Source organism: Ruditapes philippinarum, unplaced genomic scaffold (genome assembly GCF_026571515.1).
Source record: "Ruditapes philippinarum isolate M1 unplaced genomic scaffold, ASM2657151v2 ctg774_1_1_1_1, whole genome shotgun sequence".
In the NCBI taxonomy this organism is placed as follows: domain Eukaryota; kingdom Metazoa; phylum Mollusca; class Bivalvia; order Venerida; family Veneridae; genus Ruditapes; species Ruditapes philippinarum.
This window is the reverse complement of record NW_026860651.1, coordinates 2107-20106: the sequence shown is the minus strand read 5'-3', so window position 1 is coordinate 20106 and position 18000 is coordinate 2107. Positions and strand designations below refer to the sequence as shown.

At 34.7% G+C, this 18000-nt stretch overlaps 1 protein-coding gene across 1 annotated transcript; it reads right to left on the bottom strand.

Annotated features, from left to right (window-relative positions):
* Window positions 1-377: 377 nt before the first annotated feature.
* Window positions 378-13244, bottom strand: LOC132712881 (exosome complex component RRP4-like; the record flags this gene model as incomplete). The annotated part of the gene is given in 7 exon segments (XM_060695319.1): window positions 378-805; window positions 1386-1514; window positions 2152-2328; window positions 3206-3274; window positions 8877-8942; window positions 12549-12684; window positions 13143-13244. Coding segments are annotated over 7 exon segments (760 nt in total), but the record flags the coding sequence as incomplete, so codon positions are not given.
* Window positions 13245-18000: the final 4756 nt, after the last annotated feature.

The window sequence follows — 18000 nt, the reverse complement described above, 5'->3', positions numbered from 1 at the left end:
ATTTTCTTGTTCCATTTTTCTTATGCAAGTATTGTTGAAACAGTAATTGATCAAGCAATAAAACAGTTATTTCATAAGTGATTTGGGAACAGTCAAACAGTTGTCCCTTGGTGTCAGGGATAGTGTTTTAAACTGTTGCACAGTTCAAAACACTATCCCCTCCATCTTGGGCCAACAGTTTGATTGTTCTCAAATCACCTTTGAAATAACTGTATAACGTAAACTTCACAAATCATGTTGATATCCCTATTTCATTTCGGTTCTTTGATTTAGTACAATTTTACTTTATGCTTAGACAGTGCCTCCATGTAATGTTCTTCATTTATTGCTTTGGAATATCAAACTGAAGTAAAAAAAAACCTGAGATTACCACCTTTGCCCTCTTTAAAACAAGTAGGACAATCCAAGCCAGGTTACAGTTATTATGTTCTCAATGTAAAGACTTAACAATTACATATATCTATAACATCTGTATATGTATATTTGGTGGAGAAACTGTCATTAACTTTATAACTATTCATTTGAGCACAGGATATTTTACATTTCTGTGAAATCGCCGATCCAGTTTACACTACTGTAGAACATTTTGTTGAATGTCAGCATATCAACACATCATTAACATATCACTGTTCCAGACATTTACCATCAAAAGTCCAGTATCAATATCTCTGCAGAATGTACTCATATTCTATGTCATAATTACTGTAACAAAATGTATCATTTTTCAAGTTCCTTCACGTTCTAACCTCTGCCTGGCTAAGTCAATTATCTCTGTCTTCACTTCAGGCTTCATTATATCTTTAATCTGTAAAAACAAGAGGTCATCATAAAATAAGTGGTCACTGCTTTTTCACATTATAGTAACATTTAGATGCGAGTCTCAATATAAATGCACAATTCTAGAGTGGAGGGTTAAGGGGTTCTGAACGTCCTGGGATTATGCTAGTTTGTGGAACGCCTCTGAGATTTGGACATCAACTTATGTCTTCTTTTTTTATTCAGCAAAACATGTTCACACTTGCATCTGGCAAGCATAATATTGTTTTATTTAACAAGTTTAATAAATTAAATATTGAAGCTACAAGACTATAATATTCTTTTCATGACATATATATAAATATGTAAAATAAGAATGGTAAACAGTTAATAAAGAGTTATTGTTATTGATGTGCCTATAGGGTAACACTACAATAAGCATAATTCAATGCTATACTTTATATACGTATGACACGAATGATGTCATGTAGAGTTATAATTATTGTTTTTATTAAATGACTTTCTTACACTCCTGCTATCAGGTGGTTTATGTGATAAAAAGTCTTATTATTACACAAGTTAATGAGCCATATATCAAGTGGTGAAAAATTAATATCCCTCATACTTACAGGAAACTTAAGAGATGCCTCATAAGTGTAGAGAATACTTGTGTCAAACAACATCATTTTATGATCAGCCAATGCTTGAACACAGTTACCTAACCGAGCCACAACCTCCCGGTCTGCCCTCAGCACAGGCTGAAAGTAATAAAGCAAACAAATAATGTCTGCCCTACTGAATTAAGGAAACCTACATATCTAGTTTGTATTGGATTATTCCTAAAAATCATAATCTACAGAGAATCTATAAATTGATATTATATTAAATTCAAATTCTGGCCAAAACCATTTTCAGACAAAACGCTAGAGAAACTGACCTGTTAGATTTGTTTAAATTTTGACAATTATAAAAAATAGTAATTTGACAGGATTATCTACTGTATACACCAGTGCTAGAAACACCTGTCTAACACCCCCTGTCACTGTGTAAGACAAGTTGCGTGCTTTAGATGAAATCATCTCCGTGCATCTTATAAGAATTAAATGATTTCTTAGAGTGACGTCATATTGCCTCTATGAACGAAGTTATAAATTCATATGATACTGTAAGAAAAATGTGCTAAATGAAAATATTAGTTTCCGAAATACAATTAATATGTAATATGCAAGAAAAAGAATCAAACACCAGCTGGTCATAACAGACCAGTATATCTAGCTCTCAGGTAACTATTTAGCCATAACTTGTATAGCCTCGCTACCCCCAACAGTTACACTCGAGCTAGATATTCTGGTCTGTACTGGTATCCGTTGTAAGATCCTTATAGTCATCAAGTACCTCTAAATTTTGTTCATATCCACCCGTTTGCTCTGATACTTCCCCTTCTGTTGGACAGATCCACACATAGCCATTGTTCCCTAGTATCACAGTGGCACCACATGGTAGGTAATGAAAATGGGTTTTCCTTCTCTTTATAAGAGATGGAGACACCAAATACAAAGATCCTTGTCCTAACTGAAATACAAGATTGTAGTTTGTAGGTCACATTAGTATTGTACTTTATTACAATACAATTAAAAAGAAAGTATTCTCAATTCACATACACATTGTAATTCAATTGCTGTAACGCTATCTTTTAATTGGGGAAAAAAAGGAACATTTATGGAAACATCTTCTTACTATGCGAAATATAAAACTGACCTACATTAAAAATCAGTATACACATAAAATCCAAAGTCAAGTTTGTTTGTTTGGTATAGTTTTACGGTACACAAACACAATTTAGGTCAAGACGATAAGTCAAAAGTAGATTGTCAAAGGCTCAGTTGTGCTAGATGACGTCTGTATGCACTGGCTGCAAGAGTGGAACCAGTTGTCACTAGCAGACTAAGATGTATAATGATCAGATATTTAAGATTATAGAGCTATAAATCTGCTGTCCAGTTTACAAAATTTTGTCATTCAGTTTTATTTGTTATATATTATAATTTTGCATGTATAACATCGCGGACATCAAATTATATAGGGCCGCGTCATGACAAAACCAACATAATGGGTCTGCGACCAGCATGGATCCAGACCAGCCTGTGCATCTGTGCAGTCTGATCAGGATCCATGCTGTTCGCTTACAGACCCTATAACAAGTAAAGAAACTGATAGTGAACAGCATGGATCCTGATCAGACTGCGCAAACACACAGGCTGGTCTGGATCCATGCTGGTCGCAAACCCATTATGTTGGTTTTGTCGTGGCGTGGCTCATATTTCTTTTTATCATTTTTTGGTTCATCTCCTTTATGTTTTGATTTGCAATGAAAAATGACTGGTCTCCACAAATAGTCTTTACAAGTCACATCTTCGTCTGTGTAAATTGAAACAAGTCTAAAACAAACCTTTCCATATTTCAGTGATCTTGTATGAAGTGATAATGACCCGTCGGAATATACTGACTGAACTTCTGCCTGTAAACAAAATATGTTAAAACAATATTTTTCAATACTATCAGAGGCTTATATCCGAAGTTTTACTAAAATTTAAATTTATTTCTTTGTTTTTGATAATGAATAATTCCGAATACTGGAAGATTGAAAAGTTATTCTATTAATTTAGCAGGTCAATAGTTAACTAATGTGCAGAAGAGTCAAGCAAAGTTTCAACAGCTGCCTACATTCTTTCTCTCGATTCTTAGTGGGAATTATAATACAAACTTGCATACACATGTTTGTTATGTCACTTTTCATTCGATAATCACAACATTTGTATAGTTTATATATACGGCTGCTGTCAATTTATAAAGAAATTTTTCTTTCTAAAAATGTAAGTTTGCATCAGCTCGGGTTATATATACAAACAAACCTGAATATACGACCATATAAGTTGTCAAAAATCTTTGTAACTAATAATTTAAATAATTTCAAGCACAATGGGGCATCTACATGTAGATCTTCAGAAAAGTTTGTCCAACTTATTATCATATTTCATATGAAATTGGCTTTAGAAATGTATATGTACATTGCATCATTACATATTAGGAAAAACCACAATAGTTAAGGTGACAACGGAGTCAATTATCACTGAAAATACCTAAAATGAGATTTTTTGCTTAGTAGATTTATCAACCTTTTCTGAACACATTCGTAATTTAATTTTGGAAGCAGTTAGTCCAAAAAATGTGTTTTTAAACGTTTAAAAACGGTACCTGTACCATTTTTATCTGCTATTCGCGTAACCTGTCAATTATCGATAACGCTCCGCCCCCTGTTGGGGCATCAATGAGGGAAATCGGTTATTCCACATATATGCGTGAATTACTGGTCCATACTACTCGTAATTCATGTATCGTACAAATATTGTACATCTTTTATGAATATCGACTACCTTTTATTTAGCCTTTTTATAAAATAAGAAATTGTCGGCCAATGTACGTAACATAATGTATGAAACATAAATAATTAAGCATAGCGTCAAATCGCACGATCACGGAGTTGATTAAAAATATAGTTGCTAAAATATCCATAATGTGCAGTCTTCACGCAAAACTTTAAAAAGCACAGGACATTCGGGCCAGTAAAATTTCAAATCTTACTGGACCTGGTGATTTTTAGCCGGACCAAATACATAGATAGGTAATAAATTGATGGGTAAAGGAAAACACTTTATCATGCTTCCCTTGATAATTTTTAAAGAAGCATAATACTTCTTGTATTCTGGGCCATATGTTGACAGCTTTGAAAAATCTATAAAGACCACATGTTTAGGCAAAATTGACTAGCATTGAACATGAACAACGCAATTTGCTTCAAACAAATCACTTCCACACCAAATATTATACTTAACTCAATAATCACAAAATCATAGCTAAATAATGACTATAATAAACGATGGTTTGATTTCTGTAACTGTACGGTGCGGTACAGAAAATATCCAAGGAAAAAATGGCGGCTTTCATTACTCAATACAATTTAGACATCTCTCGCTGTGTTTTGAACATTTAGGATAGAATTGATGGGTTTCATTTGCAAAAAAAGGCAAAATATCAATCTTTCAGAGAGCCCTGCTTCATTATTTTGACGAATTTTTTTTATAATATTTATTTCATGGCCAAAAATCAACTCGCCCATCGGACCACCAACCTTGCAATAATCACCGGACCGATGCTAAATTTAATGGCCTCGGGCCTCGGACTGGCGTTAATTTCGAAGACTGATAATGTGTGAAAATAATTTGTCTGTCCCGTTAATCTGATTGATATTACATTGAGTTTATGGACTTTTGTACGGATTCAATGGCTTGCTTTACATTCAACCTCGTTTTCTAACAATGTCAAGTAAAACAACAAAAACAGACAACATTTGTTATGTGAACGCCTATATGACTTGTGGTAAGGTGTCCCTGACAAATTTCTAAACCATTTTAGGTTGTCTAAGGATGATTATTTCTCTATGGATCAATAAACAAGAGGGCCAAGATGGCCCTAGATCGCTCACCTGACTTACCAAACTCATCCGAACAATTACCTAGACAAGCATTCTGACCAAGTCTCATGACAGGTGAGTCAAAAATGTGACCACTACAGTATTAACAAGGATTATCCATATTTGAGCAGTGCGACCTAGTTTTTTACCCAGGTGACACATATTCAAACTTGACCTAGAAATCATCAAAACAAACTTTCACACCAATGTCCAGGATACTTGGATCAAAACAGTAGCAACTAGAGTGTTAACAAGATTTTTCTATTTTTAGCTCCGGTGACCTAGTTTCACATGCGATTTCGAACTCATCCAAGCAATTACCTAGACAAGCATCCTGACCAAGTTTGATGATAATTGAGTCGAAAATGTGACCACTAGAATGTTAACAAGGTTTTTCCATATTTGGGCGGTGTCACCTAGTTTTTCATCCAAGATGACCCATGTTTGATCTTGACTTAGAAATCATCAAAACAAACTTTCAGACCAATTAACAGAATATATGGATCACAACAGTAGCCAATAGAGTGTTAACAAGATTTTTCTATTTTTAGCTCCTGTGACCTAGTTTTCATTCGAGATGTCCCATGTTCGATTTATTCCCAGCAATGACCTAGACAAGTTTCCTGACCAAGTTTAATGACAATTGAGTCAAAATTGTGACCACTAGAGTGTTAACAAGGTTTTTCTATTTTTAGCTCTGGTGACCTACTTTTTCATCCGAGATGACCCATGTTCGAACTCATCCGAGCTATCACCTAGACAAGCATCTTGATCAAGTTTGATGATGATTGATGCAAAAAATGTGACCGCTAGAGTGTTAACAAGGTTTTTTCTATTTTTAGCTCCGGTGACCTACTTTTTCATCCGAGATGACCCATGTTCAAACTCATCCGAGCTGTCACCTAGACAAACATCTTGACAAAGTTTGATGATGATTGATGAAAAAATATGACCACTAGAGTGTTAACAAGGTTTTTCTATTTCTAGCTCCGGTGACCTACTTTTTCATCCGAGATGACCCATGTTCAAACTCATCCAAGCTATCACCTAGACAAGCATCTTGACCAAGTTTGATGATGATTGATGCAAAAATGTGACCGCTAGAGTGTTTACAAGGTTTTACTATTTTTAGCTCCGGTGACCTACTTTTTCATCCGAGATGACCCATGTTCGAACTCATCCAAGCTATCAACTAGATAAGCATCCTGACCAAGTTTGATGATGATTGATGCAAAAATGTGACCGCTAGAGTGTTAACAAGGTTTTTCTATTTATAGCTCCGGTGACCTAGTTTTTCATCCAAGATGACCCATATTCGAACTCATCCGAGCTATTATCTAAACAAGAATCCTGACAAAGTTTGATGATGATTGGGTCAAAAATGTGACCGCTAGAGTGTTCACAAGGTTTTTCTATTTTTAGCTCCTGTGACCTAGTTTTACATCAGAGATGACCCATGTTCAAACTCATCCAAGCAATTGACTAGACAAGCAATCTGACCAAGTTTGATGAAGATTGGTTCAAAAATGTGACCACTAGAGTGTTCACAAGGTTTTTCTATTTTTAGCTCCGGTGACCTACTTTCTCATCCGAGATGACCCATGTTAGAACTCATCCGAGCTATCACCTAGACAAACATCCTGACCAAGTTTGATAATGATTGGGTCAAAAATGTGACCTCTAGAGTGTTCACAAGGTTTTTCTATTTTTAGCTCTTGTGACCTAGTTTTTCATCCGAGATGAGCCATGTTGGAACTCATTCGAGCTTTCAACTGGAAAAGCATCCTGACTAAGTTTGATGATGATTGATGCAAAAATGCGACCGCTAGAGTGTTCACAAGCAATTGTGGACGTACGACGGACGACGGACGGACGGACGACGGACATTCACCGATCCTAAAAGCTCACCCTGAGCAAGCTCAGGTGAGCTAAAAAGATAATAAAATATATTATCAGTGAATGCTTTGAATAAATTGTTCGCCAGTTAATCAAACACAGTACTTATAAACCTGGGACAAAGTATGGAATTTATTGTATATCCCAGTAGAAACTGGATCTGTATGTCGTGCATAGATGATATTCATGTTAATAGAAGTCAAGAAGGTCAGATCATAATGATCTAGTGATACCTTTTATTTCTATTAAAATATGTGAAGCATTTATATCAATTTGGAGGAAAAATATATAATATCCCGTTCTTGTTTGTACATCTACCATGGACTTTAAAAGACTGTCTGAAGCTTAGTTTTTTGTTATTTTAATTTATATTTTAACGGAATTTCATACACGGATACACAGACAGATTGACACTGTTATAATATAATAATAATGCTGATGATAATAATAATAAACTTCAAAAGTGAAACAATTGAATACCCCGCTAGCGGTGCGCAAATACGTTCCATTTCCCCCCACCTAGTGCCTCAAATTTTACCGAAAGTCACGTGACATGTGCGACCGATACCAGAGGGACTTTAAATCACATTAAGAATTGAAGAAATTTCTGTAATAAACTGATATTAATCAGCAACTTTTTAATTGGTCAGATGTCACTGGGTCATAAAATGTTGTTAGAGTATGTTACCGCAACTTGTGACCCTCACTGGTGCGATACTTGTGTATTATGCAATTATTTAGCGTGAAACGTTGGGGTCCGAGAGAGAACAGCCGATTTATGACACTTCGTTTGATGCGGGTCGGACTAACTTTGCATTGGCATAACTTTTTCAATAATCAACCAATTAACATGCGGTTTAAACCACATGAAAGGGAATTCATTTTTGGAGGGAACCGTGTCAGGGATTTTTGTTTGCTCAATCAGCGTCTTAATTATCTTTAATTATGTAATATGTATGGTGAAAAAAGTCGCATAAAATGTTTGACGTTACGTAATATTTTTTTGAGAAAAGATAGAAAAAATTTGAGACACGGTTCCCCAGATATTTTAAGTATGTTCATTTTAAAAGTTTGATGACAAAAAAATAAAAAATGACTTTGATATGACGATTTAAAATTTTAGGATTTTTATTAAAAATCAATCATTTACAAAGGCATTTTTTTCAAATATGTTATTTTTTATGATGATCAACGACATTTAATGCACAAAAATTAAATAAATAACTATTATTACTACAGTACAATAAGTTGGTTTAAATGACATTTATGTGAGTACCACGGAAAGTGTCTGTTGTCACCTTAATACTAATAAATTCTTTATTTTTATGTACATGTATCTTAGTTAATTATTATACCTTGCTTATTTTAGATTGCTTGTGCAGGGAGCTAGAAGCTTATAGACATGCTCTCAAATCCCATCCTGGAACTAACCAGCACAGATACTATAGGCCCTGATGGACATTTGTGTACAGATGTTTTGTTCTACGGCAAAAACCTAAAATTCCTTAACTAAGCAACTTTTGAGCACATTGTCACACAATGAGCGAAAAAGTTTCCTCTCAAGGAAACAATGGCTTGCCCCTGATGGCGTTTGAACCCACACGGGTCATTATATATCAGTAGAATACTAATCAGATGTGTTAATTATGGGGCCATACCCCACTTGTATGTAAAAAAGATGAATAAATCATACACTAATGAGATCTCCTTCTTTCAGGTAATGCCTCATCAACTTCTCGTCTTCCTCTGATCTTCTTCTCTGTAATATAGCACAATACAGAGTTACCTTACTTGATGTCCTCAAATTACATTCAGGTGTTGACTTGTGCCAATAGCTGGTATAATTATGCTAAAGCTTGTTCATTATGAATTAAAAGGCTTAATCGCCCAAAAAACTAAACTTGTATATCTAACTTTTTAAATTTACATATCATACAAATGAAAACAAATCATGACTTTGTAGCCAAAATAATGACTACATATACATTTCCACAAAAGTATGAGAGCTGAAACTGAAAAATTCAAAAATTGTCCAACATTCAAGAAAGATAACTTAATCCAAAATCATCGAACCATGACCAAATTCAAACTTGAGCTGCTTATTCCTAAGATGTATCTATATGTCAAATTTGAGTTGAATGTGTAAAAACTGTTGGGAAGATAATGAACGGAAACTAAAGATTTCTGATTTTTTTTTCAAAGTTCAAGAGGGATAACTCTGTAAGCTATCATCAAACCATGATCAAATTCGAACTTGACCAGTGTATTCTTATTACATATCCATGTCTGAAATTTGAGTTGATTATGTTTAAAGTTACATTTAATAAATTTCATAAAAAACTAAATAGCAACATTTCATTAATAAATTGGGTTTTATACCGACACCAGGTCTTATTTTAGTGTCCAAACAACCAAAATGAGTTTTATTAGCATAAACATAGGTAACCTCATTGTGGCAAAATGGGATGTACAATTTCTGTTTGCATGAGAAACTCCGCCTTCGGATCATCCGTACATCAGTATTAAATCAACAAACATGACTATAAGTAGCACAGAGCTCCAGATAGCGTGCGTATAAGCGTAAATTACGCATAGAAAATCTAAAATACGCATCACTTTCAAAATTCGTGGGTCACAGTTACGCACAACAAAATGAAAGTACGCTCGTATATCAAAATTTATGCGTAAAAGAAGAGAAGTGAACATTTGATATGTAGAAAGAAAATGTTTTGAGCATAAAAATACAATATATTTCCATTTTATTGCATTAAAAAAACCCTAAAATTTCTGTTGTCAACAACGCATGTTAAAAACGAAAGTAGCAGGAAATATAGAAGGGAGGTAACTCCCGTAGATCTATCAACCTGTGAAATTATCAGATAATCATCGTAGGAGTTAACACGGTATTAAGTTTGTTTAGGCATCTATTGACATACTTATGCCTCAATATAAACAAAAATATATTTTAATTTCTTTAACTTTTGTTGCTAGAACAAAATAACATGTTTTTTACCTGCAGTTTTGTACTCAATATTTTCGTACCCAGTCTACAGTTACGGACAATTTTCTCTCAGACCAATACTTTTTTTAAGGAAAGATAAAAAAATCTTGTTTATGTTTCTTTAATTCTAATTTCAACTATAATTGTTCAAAATGGAGTACATGATAAAGTTCATGCCAATAAAAATAAAGAAAGAAAAATATTGACTCCTAGAAAATAAAATAACTTGAGGGCATCCACTAGTGGAAGTTTGGGAGTCATTTATTCCTTCATTTGGTGTGACTTCCGAAAATCAATACTTTCCTTCATTACCTTTATAATGTGACTTTCAATATCAAAGATTTTGAAGTCTTTGACTTCCAAATTTTGAAAATGATTATTTTAATTTCAATTCTGATAATTTTGCTGTGTATCCTAAACTTGAGTTCCATTATACTCTGGAAGTCTGACTTTACATGGCATGTTTTGTACTGTTTCACATTAAATCAGTATTTAATTTGTAAAGGTTTTTCTTAAAAAAAAAAGAAAATAAACAAACAAACAAACACAACAATAAGTTGAATTTGTTTATAAAAAATGCAAAATGCTTTTTTGACAGATTTTACCCCTTAAGTTTTTCAGAATTTGCATTTTACCCCTCACTCTAAATTTTGAGGGGTAAAAACCCCTTGGCCAAAAAAATTATCTGGAGCTCTGAGTAGCAGTCCTAATTTAACGGTATATTTCCTCATTGTAACGGATGTTTTCATACAAATTTAATCTTTTAGCGAGATGATTACTTTTACTGAACCCCAGGTTTAGTGCACCGTGAAGCTTAAACGGTTAAATTGTGTTTGCACAAGAAAATATCACATTTGCTGTGTTCCGGATAGCAACTATAAAACTGTGACGTGGCGCATACATGAGCTCATTATAGTCTTCATTTGCATGTGAAAATTCGTATACGAACTTTAGTGTTACCGTGGGGTTTCCCGTTTAAAATCCTAATTTATGAGAAATATTTGATGAGATTAACAACAAAACTATTAAACAGGTTAATGAAACTGTAGAATGTTTGATTTTTAGGCCGACGGCAAAATATTTTTACATATTTATTTAATGTAACTTTAACTGTTGGGGAGAAAATGAATGGAAACTGAAAATTTCATATTATTTCCAAAGTGAAGGGGCAAAACTCAGCCAAAAATCATCAAACCATGACTTAATTCGAACTTGACCCGAGCATTCCTTTGACATATCCATATCTTGGATTTGAGTTGAATATGTACAACTGTTGGGGAGATAATAAACGGAAACTAGAAATTTCATATTATTTGGTCGAAACTCTGCCAAGAATCATTGAACCATGACTAAATTCAAACTTGACCTGCGCGTTCCTTTGACATATCCATATCTTAAATTTGAGTTGAATATGTACAACTGTTGGGGAGGTAATAATCGGAAACTGAAAATTTCATATGAGCCGCGTCACGACAAAACCAACATAATGGGTTTGCGACCAGCATGGATCCAGACCAGCCTGCGCATCCGCGCAGTCTGATCAGGATCCATGCTGTTCGCTATCAGTCTCTCTACTTGTTATAGGGTTTGTAAGCGAACAGCATGGATCCTGATCAGACTGCGCGGATGCGCAGGCTGGTCTGGATCCATGCTTGTCGCAAACACACAGGGATTTTTTCCAGGATTTTGGGAACATGACCCATACCCATGGAATTGGGAATTTCAGCGGTGTTTTGTTAAAAATTGGGAAAAAACTGCATGACTGAAATTTTGCAGTGATTAAATGAATGCAAACAATTACTGTCTATGATGGCATCTTCAAAGATTTAAGCACTGTTACAGTGAAGAAGCCCTTATTTGCAAAGATTTTAGAACTTTTATTTAATATTTTTATTTTGTAATTTTCAATTGATAATTTTTTCCTGTGGATTGGGAAAATAATATACTCTTTTCAATTGGGAATATGACCCAATAACGGCTATAAAATAAGCCCAAAAAAATCCCTGACACATTATGTTGGTTTTGTCATGACGCGGCTCATATTATTTTCAAAGTGAAAGTGGCATAACCCTGCCAAAAATCATTGAACCATGACTAAATTTGCACTTCACCTGCGCATTCCTTTGACATCCATATCTTAAATTTGAGTTGAATATGTACAACTGTTGGGGAGATAATGAACAGAAACTGAAAATTTCATATAATTTTCAAAGTGAAAGGGGCATAACCTTGCCAAAAATCATCGACCCATGACTAAATTTAAACTTGACCTGCGCATTCCTTTGACGTATTCATATGCCAAATTTGTGTTGAATATGTACAATCGTTGGGGAGTTAATGAACAAAAACTGAAAAACCCCTTACCAATTCTCCACCAGGTAAATTTACAGAGGACAGCATCAAAACAGAGTCAAGTTTAGCATGTGTGTCAACTTTCCAACGCTTTAAACCTACTTCCAGGATCCTTCCCACGACAATATCCCCCACTTCACCGTTATACCTGAAACAATTTCATATCCAAAGTTGTCATCATAACAACAAAATTAATTCATTTGGATATATTATAAGTTAAGCTCTACCTTTTAATAATTTTTTTTCTATGTTATATACAGTAAGTGATTTTTCCACGATAATCTTGTATTGCTTTTTATTAATTTGACATTATATATCATCCTGATGAAGAACTAATACATGCAGGCTTGAAACAGGTCCATCATAAATAAAAATTTTGTTCCAATCATCCTTGTGTTGGAAACGAGGTATCTTATATTTATATTTTTTAACCTGGTTTTAAATGGTGTGATTCATGTAGTTTATTCTCACCTGGTTTTATCATTATATATTTCATCCTGATAAAATACCCTACAAGTTCAACCTGGTTTTTGGAAGGTTTAACACTCATGCTTATTCTTCCCTAGATTTTAAGAGTTTTACACATGCATGCACCTTTACTCTTACCTAGTTTTAAGGGGTTTAACACAGATAAGCTTGTTTACTCTCTGCACCACTCCAGCTACAGAAGCATGATGTCTTCCATCTTCCATAAATGTACCATGACCTCTGAAACAGAACAATCACCAATTTTCAGTTTAAGAATAATTCTTGAGGTGCATGAAATGACAAATTTAAAATGAAAATACCGGCTTCCCTATTTACCAACAAGAACTGTCTGCAACTGACAAGTCAAAATAAAAAAAATGGGTCAAAGACAGAAAAGGCCGGGTTGCATATGTATACAAAATATCATGAGGCTGTGATGTTACTTAAATTTTCTACCACTGTCTGACCATTGATGTTGAAAATTTAACTTAGTAGGTAAACCTGAAAAGAATAAGCATCAGACCTGAAATGGAATCCCACAATATCGGACCACATGTCAATGCTGTGAACCACATATCAAGAGGCTGTGGTAAGTAGTTGCTGAGAAAACTGTTACGAAAATTTCCTACTATCTATTGATCATTAATTATGTCAAAATTTAATGTTGAAAATTTAACTAAGTCGGCAAACAGGAAGTGGATGAGCGACAGACTGAAATCGAATCCCACAGTATGGGACCATGTGTTGATGCTGTATACCAAATATCAAGAGGCTGTGATAAGTAGTTGCTGAGAAAATTGTTACGAAAATTTCCTACTATTGACCATTAATGTTGAAAATTTAACTAAGTCGGCAAACAGGAAATAGATGAGCGACAGACCTGAAATCGAATCCCACAGTATGGGACCATGTGTTGATGCTGTATACCAAATATCAAGAGGCTGTGTTTAGTAGTTGCTGAGAAAATTGTTACGAAAATTTCCTACTATTGACCATTAATGTTGAAAATTTAACTAAGTCTGCAAACAGGAAGTAGATGAGCGACACCTGAAATCGAATCCCACAGTATGGGACCATGTGTTGATGCTGTATACCAAATATCAAGAGGCTGTGATAAGTAGTTGCTGAGAAAACTGTTACGAAAATTTCCTACTATTGACCATTAATGTTGAAAATTTAACTAAGTCTGCAAACAGGAAGTAGATGAGCGACAGACCTGAAATTGAATCCCACAGTATGGGACCATGTGTTGATGCTGTATACCAAATATCAAAAGGCTATGATTAGTAGTTGCTGAGAAAACTGTTACGAAAATTTCCTACTATTGACCATTAATGTTGAAAATTTAACTAAGTCTGCAAACAGGAAGTAGATGAGCGACAGACCTGAGATCGAATCCCACAGTATGGGACCATGTGTTGATGCTGTATACCAAATATCAAAAGGCTATGATTAGTAGTTGCTGAGAAAAAACTGTTACGAAAATTTCCTACTATTGACCATTAATGTTGAAAATTTAACTAAGTCTGCAAACAGGAAGTAGATGAGCGACAGACCTGAAATTGAATCCCACAGTATGGGACCATCTGTTGATGCTGTATACCAAATATCAAAGGCTATGATTAGTAGTTGCTGAGAAAACTGTTACGAAAGTTTTTTCCCCGCCCGCCGCCCGCCCGCCCGGACCAGTGCAACCCGGCCAAAAAACGATATTTTTTTTATTTAACTTCCCCGTTTAAAGGCTTTGCCAACTTTCATATTAATCATATCCTAACAGATAAAATGATCCATTTTCTGTTCTCATACAGAGAACATTTTATTTCACAAAATATGCCAAAACAAACAGGAAAAGAGTCAACTCGGCCCTATGCCAACTCGGCACGGGTCAACTCTACACGGGTCAACTCGGCCCACTTTACAAAAATATATATAACGTATTAACTTTGCTTTGCATTTTGTTAAGGTAAATGAATAATGAGAAATATCTTATTATTATATAATTATACTTCTGCCGAAATAAGTACATTTAGATTTTTTTTATTTATTTGTCTTGCAGATTCGATAAAATTAATATAGATCGATCTTATCAAAATGTGTTTCCTTAGAGGCATTTTGTTTGTAAAGTAACATTCAAAAAAATATGAAACAAAAACGTGTTAACTTCATATCATAAGCTTCTAATTAATTGCAGGTGGTCACTAATCAAATTGGAATGAATGAGTCAATCATAATTATCACCTAATTAATCGGTATCCTTAACATACACACTGATTGATAATAATAGCCCGTAACAATATATATTTTAACACATTGTTTGACACTGAAGGTATTTAAGTCAGAAACAGGGCTTGACACTAACTTTTTTTAGGGGTAGTCAGAAGGACTACCTACTTTGAGGATCAGGTAGTCCTTGGCAAATCTAAGTAGTCCTCATTGTAAAACATAACAAGAGGGCCATGATGGCCCTGAGGTCGCTCACCTGTATATAGCCGCCCCCAACCCCCCCCCCCCCCCAACGTTGCAGAGCCAATTTAACCTAAGGGCTTTTATTTGCACAAACTTGGTAGACACCCATAAGAAGATGTTTCATGCTAAACATTTTAAGCTCTAGCTCATTGGGCTTTTTAAAAGAAGATTCTTTTTAAAGTTTTTACTATACACATATAGTTAAAAACAATGACACCCCTGGGGCCGGGCCAGTTTTGACCCCAGGGCTTTTATTTGAACAAACTTTGTAGACACTTACTAGAAGATGTTTCATGCTTAATATCTAAACTCTAGCTATTTGGGTTTTTTCAAAGAAGATTTAAAGTTTTTGCTAAACACATATAAAGAAAATCAATGACCCCCGGGGCGGGGCCAATTTTGACCCCTGGGCTTGTATTTGAACAAACTTGGTAGACACCTATTAGAACATGTTTGATGCTCAATATCTTAGCCATAGCTCTTTGAGTTCTTTAAAAGAAGATTTTTTAAGTTTTTACTATATGCATATAGGGAAAATCAATGACCCCCCGGAGCGGCCAATTTTGACCCCTGGGCTTTTATTTGAACAAACTTGGTAGACACCCATTAGAACATGTTTCATGCTAAATATCTTAGCTCTAGCTCTTTGGGTTCTTTAAAAGAAGATTTTTTAAGTTTTTACTATATGCATATAGGGAAAATCAATGACCCCCGGGGCGGGGCCAATTTTGACCCCAGGGCTTTTATTTGAACAAACTTGGTAGACACACACTAGAAGATGTTTCATGCCAAATATCTAAGCTCTAGCTCTTTGAGTTCTTTAAAAGGAGATTTTTAAGTTTTTACTATATGCATATAGGGAAAATCAAAGACCCCCGGGGCGGGGCCAATTTTCACCCCAGGGCTTTTATTTGAACAAACTTGGTAGACACCCATTAGAACATGTTTCATGCTAAATATCTTAGCTCTAGCTCTTTGGGTTCTTTAAAAGAAGATTTTTTAAGTTTTTACTATATGCATATAGGGAAAATCAATGACCCCCCGGGGCGTGGCCAATTTTGACCCCAGGGCTTTTATTTGAACAAACTTGGTAGACACTCACTAGAAGATGTTTCATGCCAAATATCTAAGCTCTAGCTCTTTGAGTTCTTTAAAAGAAGATTTTTAAGTTTTTACTATATGCATATAGGGAAAATCAATGACCCCCGGGGCGGGGCCAATTTTCACCCCAGGGCTTTTATTTGAAGAAACTTGGTAGACACCCATTAGAACATGTTTCATGCTAAATATCTTAGCTCTAGCTCTTTGGGTTCTTTAAAAGAAGATTTTTTAAGTTTTTACTATATGCATATAGGGAAAATCAATGACCCCCCCGGGCGGGGCCAATTTTGACCCCAGGGCTTTTATTTGAACAAACTTGGTAGACACTCACTAGAAGATGTTTAATGCCAAATATCTAAGCTCTAGCTCTTATGGTTTTTTAAAAGAAGATATTTAAAGTTTTTTCTTTCGGTTGCCATGGCAACCAGAGTTTTGCATGGAATTAAATTCTTTGAATAATTTTTAAAGGTGACCACCAAAGGAACATTCCTGTGAAGTTTGGATGAAATTGGCTCAGTGGTTTATGAGGAGATGTCATTTAAAGTAAAACTTTACGGATGGACTGACGGACGGACGCCGGACGGACGGACGCCGGACGAAAAGCAATCACAAAAGCTCACCCTGTCACTTTGTGACAGGTGAGCTAAAAAATGTTTCTCATTCTATTTAAATGCATTTTGAGTGTATGTATCTGAAGATAAGAAAAAATAGCATCAGATCTCTTCAAATTTATTGAAAATAATCACCAATAGATAAATCATATAAGATCTAGTAAAAGTTTGTAAGCTTTATTCTGCATGAGATGTAGGTCCCGGCTAGCCTCCTCTTCAAAGTCATCATCAACAATTTTATTTTACATATTTTTTGTTATAAAATATGGCAGTGTGACACACAAAAATTAATTAGGTTTTGAAAGGCCAGACATTACCTACAGGTACAGGGTTCTAGCCAGAAATTACTAAAGGTGTGTTGCAAAGAAAAATGCTATGCAATCAGCTCAGCTTATAATATTGACAGCCTATAGGGAAGGGGAGACTATATTTGCAATATGAGCTAAATAAGTATCTGCCAGTTTTAAATGTATGTAATACCTGGCCTTTGTATTAAAAAAATATTTCAATAGAGCTTACAAATCTACTTTCAGGTATAAATAATGTATGACCTTTAAGATGTGTTTTTAAATTCAAAACAGAAGTAAAAAGCTTGGACAAGAACAAAATATGTTTGTCTTTACTCTAATTGATTTATTCTACAAACTTATTTTGTCAGACATAAAACAACAAAATATCAGAATAACAAACTTTTAGTTCATTTATTTAACTGTCAGGAGATTTAAATAGGGACATTAGATTAATATCTGTTGTCCCTGATTTAAACACGAAATTAGAAATGTAAAGCCATTTTTAATCAAACTATATTGCCTTAGTTT